The 7,601-nt window shown below is 34.3% G+C and overlaps 1 protein-coding gene across 5 annotated transcripts in view; it reads left to right on the top strand.

The window, feature by feature from the left end:
- Positions 1 to 7,601, top strand: part of LOC108737100 (tyrosine-protein phosphatase Lar) — a 39,803-nt gene that overhangs the window by 25,336 nt on the left and 6,866 nt on the right. The window contains exons 1-12 of one of the 5 annotated variants that reach the window (XM_025973028.1): positions 1,828 to 1,963; positions 2,021 to 2,152; positions 2,211 to 2,372; positions 2,434 to 2,628; positions 2,686 to 2,796; positions 2,854 to 3,126; positions 3,193 to 3,477; positions 4,506 to 4,529; positions 4,737 to 4,837; positions 4,907 to 5,099; positions 5,185 to 5,472; positions 6,187 to 6,483. In XM_025973028.1, the coding sequence (XP_025828813.1) occupies positions 1,870 to 1,963; positions 2,021 to 2,152; positions 2,211 to 2,372; positions 2,434 to 2,628; positions 2,686 to 2,796; positions 2,854 to 3,126; positions 3,193 to 3,477; positions 4,506 to 4,529; positions 4,737 to 4,837; positions 4,907 to 5,099; positions 5,185 to 5,472; positions 6,187 to 6,483 (2,155 nt within the window). In that variant the 5' untranslated portion in view covers positions 1,828 to 1,869. Of the gene's footprint in view, positions 1 to 1,827; positions 1,964 to 2,020; positions 2,153 to 2,210; positions 2,373 to 2,433; positions 2,629 to 2,685; positions 2,797 to 2,853; positions 3,127 to 3,192; positions 3,478 to 4,505; positions 4,530 to 4,736; positions 4,838 to 4,906; positions 5,100 to 5,184; positions 5,473 to 6,186; positions 6,484 to 7,601 lie in introns of those variants that run through there. The other 4 variants (XM_025973030.1, XM_025973029.1, XM_025973031.1 and 1 more) reach the window with 4 other exon arrangements.

Genomic DNA, 7,601 nt, shown 5'->3' on the forward strand with positions numbered 1-7,601 from the left:
ATTCTTTTTTTAGTTACTTGCACCATTCTGTTACTGTAGTTAACAATACATCCTTGCATGATTCATACCGATCCACCAGTAAGCCTTTCCTACAGTAAGTGTTCATTTTCGTTATTTGTTTTAGTTTTCTTTAGAAAAGTTAAAGATTAATTTGCAAACTTGCAGTTCATTTGCAAGAAGGGCAAAATTTATAAAATTGGGATTATTGAAACATTGAAAATGAACATAAATATTCCTTTACACCCTAACTAATATACGCCAGGCAGCACATCACTGTAGGATGATATGACGCACTTTTATATACTAGCACAATTTTTATCAGAATTAATTTATTTGATTGAATAAATGTATCGGATGAATGAGTGATAATTGTCTGTTTCGAAAACGGCTAATAAATAATCGCCACAATTAATTTATTAATTTCAATTATGCTTTTCATGAATTAAATTGAAAGGTAGTGTGAGCAATTTTAATAAGTATAATAATTTAATAAAAATTATGAAAAATTAAAACAAACGTTGTTTAAACTTGGTTTTAAAATAATACGAGATTTTATGTTGCATTTAATAATTTAACTACATGTTTTTTTAATATGTTCAAGTAAACGTTACAAATAGTAATAATACATTTGAATACCAATGCAAATTGCGAAAAATTAGCATGTTAATTTCCAATGTTGTTAGTACGTACTACTATCAGCGAAAAGTTATTTATTTTGTTGTTATTAAACGTTGACAATGTTGTAGGATTGAAGTTTCTTATTCTGTGCTGCCTTTAAGATAGAAAGTGTATTTTTTCCCGTAACATATTTTTACATTTAACAGAACTAACAAAACACTTTACACTTTTTCTCCAAAATGCTTATCATTTTTGGTCTGCCATTTATTATATCGTTCACAACAACTACAGAAGGCAAGTGCAATATTGATTACAATTTTCAATTTCTTTTTTCAAAAAATTAAATCACTACATGTGTGTGGGTATTACATTATATATGCTATATTTTTTATGGGATTTTGACAACTTTTTTGCAGCCGTGACGATTACTATTATCCTTTGTATTCTTTTGTGTGATATTTTAATATTTTTGTATAGCGATTTTGCAAACTGCAAAAAACTATAACAGTAGTATTTTTTTTAACTTTTTTTGCCTTGACATGGTCCCGCAGTTGTCAAGAGTGAGTATTACTGAACATGTGTTTGTTCGTAGTGACTATTTTTATTAGTTTGTAGTGCTATTTTTTTGCTACCGAGCCCCAGGTTCAGGCGTGTTTTTATGAGTATTTTTTTATAACAATAATATAATATTCATAAATGTATTTCAGCCAGCATGATTAATATTTTTTCTAAATAAGCGCAGCTGCACACTGGATTTTACGAGTTGCTTAGGATCGTACGATAATTAACGAATAGTTGCTTTATTTTACCATATGTTTATATAAATATATTATTTATTAACTCGTTTATGCTTCGGATTTCGTCTTTTTACTACTTATATTAATATATTGGACGAGGTAACGTTACAGGAATACATATATGTATTGTATTTTTGAGTGTTGGTATTCAAATGTTCACCACGTCCCCGTCTCGGATTTCCTGGTGATTTTTCGAATCGCCAGTTATGTAATCGTTTACGTCATAGCCGTACGCGTATCTGGGGTGAGGGTCGATAGGTTCGATTCGGGTTTGTAAAGCGGGTACTCCGACGGGTATCGCTGAGGCCTGAGGAGGANTTTTTCCATTCTAAAATTAATAATGATTTGATAATTATGTATATAGAATTCAACTGTAGTCCGATACAGCATTTATCGAAAAATGTAAGTTTATACAATTTATTAAAGGTATTTGGTTTTTTATTTTAGATTTGGAATGGAGATAAATTATCTCGACGCGCATTTCGGGGTAAAAGCCTTTATCATTATACCGTGTGTGCTTTTTGGTATATGCATCGCATTTGCTAGTGGTAACTATCCTGTCTAATTGTTCTAGATTAAAACATGTTAATATATGTGCATTTCAGAATCTCCGGAAATTGTCGTGAAACCGAGAAATCAGCAGGTGAGGGCCGGCGGAAATGCTGCATTTTACTGTTCTGCACGCGGTGATCCCCAACCCCTTATTCATTGGAAAAAAAATGGCAAGAAAGTGTCGAGTAAGATAGACAAGTAATAAAAAAATAAATAGACTTAACATAATTATTATACATGTAGGTACTCAATCTCGCTATCAGATCAGGGAGTTTCCCACGGGAGAGCTTCTGTTGCGTGTAGAACCCGTTCGTGCTGGCAGAGATGATGCTACTTACGAATGTATTGCAGAGAATAGCCTCGGTGAAATTGCAGCTGCAGAGGCCACGCTCATAGTTTTTGAGAGTACTGCTTTTTTATATTATTTAAAGAATACTTATTAACTAATTATATTTATTTTTTATAGACGATAAGTTACCGGCAGGATTTCCTCAGATAACTCAGTCGCCAGCCACAAATAAAGTCGTGGAAATTGGACACAGTACTGTTCTGACTTGTAGTGCCTCAGGCATTCCTCCTCCAAAAATCACCTGGTACCGAAACATGTTACCTATAGATGTTAAGAGTGAACCTCGTTATTCTATGAGGGATGATATACCAGGTAATCGTCCAATACATTGTTTAAAATTAATAATGGTGTCTTTTTTCATTTGTGCAGGTGCTCTTCAGATAAAAAATAGCGAAGAAAAAGACCAGGGAAAGTACGAATGTGTTGCAGAAAATTCTGTGGGAAGCGAATACTCAAAACCTGCATCTTTATATGTTAAAGGTAATCTAATGCAATGTTAAGAACATGTTAATATTCAATTTTGGTTTCTATACTTAGTAAGAAGAGTCCCTCCTCAGTTTTCTATCCCACCTCAAGCAGTAAACGAAGTAATGCTTGGCGCTGATTTAAATTTATCATGTGTCGCAGTAGGATCGCCTTTACCTTATGTTAAATGGCGAAAAGGCGTCCAAGAATTAACCCCCGATGATAAGTTACCCATTGCGAAAAACACTTTGGAATTGAGAAATATTAAGGAGTCGGCCAACTACACCTGCATTGCATCCAGTGTTCTTGGCGAAATAGAAGCTGTAGCAGAAGTTAAAGTACAATGTAAGTATCTCAGTAGGTATGGTTGCATTTTAATTCCTTTTATTGTTATGTTTGTTATTGTTGTAGCCTTGCCGGGTCCCCCGACTAACGTTCAAGTTTCGGAAATAACTGCCACTTCTGTACGCCTAACTTGGTCGTACAATGGTTTTGAGAGTTTGCAGTATTACGTGATCCAATTCAAGCCAAAGTATGCCAATCAAGCGTTCAGCGAAATATCAGGGATTATTACAATGTATTATTCTGTACGGAACTTGAGTCCTTACACTGAGTACGAAATGTACGTTATTGCAGTTAATAGTGTTGGTCGAGGTCCTCCTAGCGCTCCAGTAACTGTTACAACCGGAGAAACAGGTTCGAAACTTTTACAACTATAATGCATTAAATTATAGTATCCACTTTTAGTGGGTTTAATAAGCTTTTCAAAGTGAATAACTTGGTTTCAAAATCACTATTTGACTTACAAATAAGTTTAATTCATGTTAATTTCGTTACGTATTGCGCGATTATCGTTTGATAGCGAAGTATTTTTGTCCGACTTTGATGGCTTGAGGTTCCTCAGCGTTCCTCTAATTCGTATGGAAAACATCTTCAGCAGTTTATTTTCAGTAAATGCTTTCGCCAGAGAAAAGACTAAAGATTTTATTTGCATGAACCCATCAACAGAACGTCAAGGAACCTTGACGAGAAAGTCTTAAAAACTATTGGATAATTTGTGTTTTAATTGTTTTTACATTTAACTTGAGTATTTTTATAAATCTCGACGGCATTTTTGATAAAAATTCTCTTCTGATTATGCAGTATTTTTTTTTTTATAAAAGTAGGTTTCTTAGGTTTATTGGTTTTTATTTTTTGAAAACAAGTACATATTTTTGTAATTTTCATGCAAACCGTAAAAACGGTAAAAACGGACTTAAAGCTGGCCGAAATTACGATGTAAGTCTTGCACAACGGCCTAATTAGAAAAGTTCTGTATTCACGCATTAGACCTGGTAGCCTAGCACAATTTTGGTAGTATCTGTAACACGTCTTTTTAGATTCTGTCTGCCTGTTTGTAATTATTTATCTATACCTAAACTTACGCCTTGATTTGTTTTCTTCTTAATAACTATTTTATTATATAATCCAAAAAAGGTTTTAGTAGGTATTGTACTGGGTGCATTTACAGTGCTAACGAAACTGTTTTTTGTTTGACTTCTTTTAATAAATCTGTACATACACTTGGTACAGTACATTTAATTTCTAAGATGTTTTCTTGTAATACTTCTATTTGGTAGCAATGGAATCGAGTTGCAGATGTTAAGTTGTATACCAAAAGTACAAATGTAGTTAAACTAAAATTTGTAGTGTATAAAAATAACATTTGTTCGTTTTTCTTGCAGCTACACTAACTTCTTTAGGAGCCAGTAAGTTTTCATGTATTTTATGCTATATATATTTTCAACCGGGGTGCTTTTAAAAGAGTTTATAAAAAAATGTAGTGCTGACTAAATTCCAGTGTATAATAAATAAATCATGACTGTTTACTTGCTTTTTAAGATATGTAATAGTAACACTGGAAATAAAATTCATTAAATGTTAACAAAATAATAATGCATTACTTTTTCCTATAGAGCCAGGCACTGCCCCCCGTAATGTACAAGTGCGACCCCTTAGTTCGAGTACCATGGTGATTCAGTGGGAGGAACCAGAAACACCTAATGGCCAAGTTACAGTAAGACATATAACAATATTCCACTTAATTTACATATATTGATTTCACAAGAAATTATTGTATTTTTAGGGTTACAAAGTGTATTATACAACAAATCCTCAACTACCTATGGCCCAGTGGCAGTCCCAATTGGTGGACAACAATCAGTTGACTACCATAAGCGACTTGACACCTCATACAATCTATACCATCAGAGTTCAGGCATTTACATCGGTGGGGCCCGGTCCTTTAAGTCCCCCAGTACATGTGAAAACGCAACAAGGTCTATATTCTTCATTATAAAGCATATTTTATGTGATTTTTAATTTTTTTGTAATTTATAATTCGTCTTTCTTATGTTTTCTTAGGAGTACCGAGTCAACCGAGCAATCTGAGGGCGTCGGACATCGGCGAGACGTCGGTGACGTTAGAATGGAGTAAACCGTCGCATTCAGGCGAAAGCATCGTCAGTTACGAACTGTATTGGAACGACACGTATGCTAAAGAGAAATACCACAGGCGTATTCCTGTCTCTGAAACGTACGTGTTGGTGGGATTGTATCCCAACACTCTGTACTACGTTTGGTTGGCTGCGCGTTCACAAAGGGGCGAGGGCGCCACCACTCCGCCAATACCCATACGAACGAAGCAATACGGTAAGATAGGCATAGGGGAATGAAGGGTGTGATAACCTTTTTTCTTTCTTTTCCATTTTGATTGTTCACGTCAGTAATAAATATTAATTTGAAATTAACACATGTGTCGCTACTAATAACTCCGTTCTCCGTAAATAGTACGAGACGACTGAAAATGGTAATAAGAACAAACTCGAGTCGAGTTATTTCGGAAGAAGGTTTTTGAAAGTGTGTGTACGATGAGTGTGTCGTTTTTGTTTCATTACTTTTTTCTACATATATTGCATGAGTTGTACGTGTTAGTCGTTTCAGTTTTATTTCTTTATCGGTTGGTAATACTTGTTTCGTTATTATTTCTATCAGCACTGCACATCAAATGCTATGCGTTTCAATATAAATGCGTGCTGTTCGTGCACTTTTGTTGGCTTCCATATATGTTAGCACATATTACTATTTCATTGTGTCGCCCATTATGAAGATGTTAAACAATAATAAAACAAGTATGAGTGGTAGGAATTAATAAGAAATCGTTACACAATCGTTTTTCGACATCATCTACTTATATGTATTTTGAAAGTAACTGCTAAAAGGAAATAAAGGACGATGTGATTGTTGATAGTGAAACGTTTTCTTATTTTACTTAATGTAAGGAAAATTGAATTGGCTTCTGTCGCTTGAGTACATTTAATAATACATAAAATGAAAGAAAAAGAAAAAATCCTAACGCGGTCGTAGTACCGGGTGCTCCGCCCCGCAACGTGACCGGCGAAGCGGTAAGTCCGACGTCGATCTATGTGAGATGGGAACCACCGCCGGCGGATCGGAGCAATGGCAATATCGTCTACTACAAGTTGCAGCGAGTGGATGCAGGCCAATCCGACAGCGAGGCTACTGTCATTAAATTGAACGCCACGTCATTTCTTTTGGACGAATTGAAGCCATGGACTGAGTACAGGATATGGGTGCTGGCCGGAACCTCGGTCGGGGACGGTCCCGCATCGTACCCCATCACCGTACGCACCCATGAGGATGGTACGTACCGTAAAATCGTTAATTTCGTTAAGCTGTTTCGTAATAATGTGACTTATCGATTGTGTTGTAATTACGGGTATAATTTTTGTAAAGGTGTTAGATTGTTATTCTTACTTATTTTGGTTATTGTTATGTAATCGACTTACCATATTATTGCACAAAATTTATATATCTGATGGTATGGTATGGTGACTGTTGATTCTCACTTTTTTTACATAAATCTTTCTATTATTTTTTATTAACGAAAATTGTTCAGCTGTTAAACTCAAGTAATGGCTTCGTTCGTAAAGACAGAAGTGTTGATTTATTAAACATAAAAATGCTTGTTTGTATATTGATTATTTCGAAGTTTCATCGTACAAACGAAAGTGTTTATATATACTTGGTAATTTAAAATGCCTACCTCACAGTCCATTTCCAAATGAATCCATTTTATTTTTGTTTTTGATTAAAGTAGAATTTCGGTAGTGTACAAGCATTTTATCATTTAATCACTTGGAAAATAAAAAATAATAATGAATTAATCGATAAAAATGGTAGTTTTTTGACATATCCTTGGTGGTATGTGTACTTTTTGAAACTGTCTTTTTATATTGCAGCTGTCCCGGAGGATTTTTGAAGCTGGACTTGTGATTTTAAACAGTTTTTTTGCAGCATTTTTGTGGTCCGGAACTTTTCGGACGGACATATATATTTTTCTTTTTTACGTACATAATATATGTGAATATATATATATGTATATGTAACTGCTCATATTTTTTATAATCCACTAACACTAAACAGCCTAATTTTTTTCTCATTCTTTCTCTTTTTCAAAAGGTCACTACGGAGGAGTGTTAGCGGAGAAATCGTCAATGAGGTTTTCATCTTCCGATTATTGTTATTATTTTGAGTTTAATTTTACTTATTAGTGTTTCTTACAGTCGGCCCCTTTCTGATGTGTATACTTTGTTTAATTAGTTGATTTTTTTCTGTACATTAGCTACTCATGTTCACATGTAATGATTGCTTGACAGTTTTTAAACGGCACTGAACGGCGTTTGCAGTGGCATCGTTTTTTTATATACGTAAATGGCACCGATTATTATTTCTTTAAATATTTATATATCTTATAGGTA

The sequence above is a fragment of the Agrilus planipennis genome, unplaced genomic scaffold (genome assembly GCF_000699045.2).
Source record: "Agrilus planipennis isolate EAB-ADULT unplaced genomic scaffold, Apla_2.0 scaffold104, whole genome shotgun sequence".
NCBI classification, from domain to species: Eukaryota; Metazoa; Arthropoda; class Insecta; order Coleoptera; family Buprestidae; genus Agrilus; species Agrilus planipennis.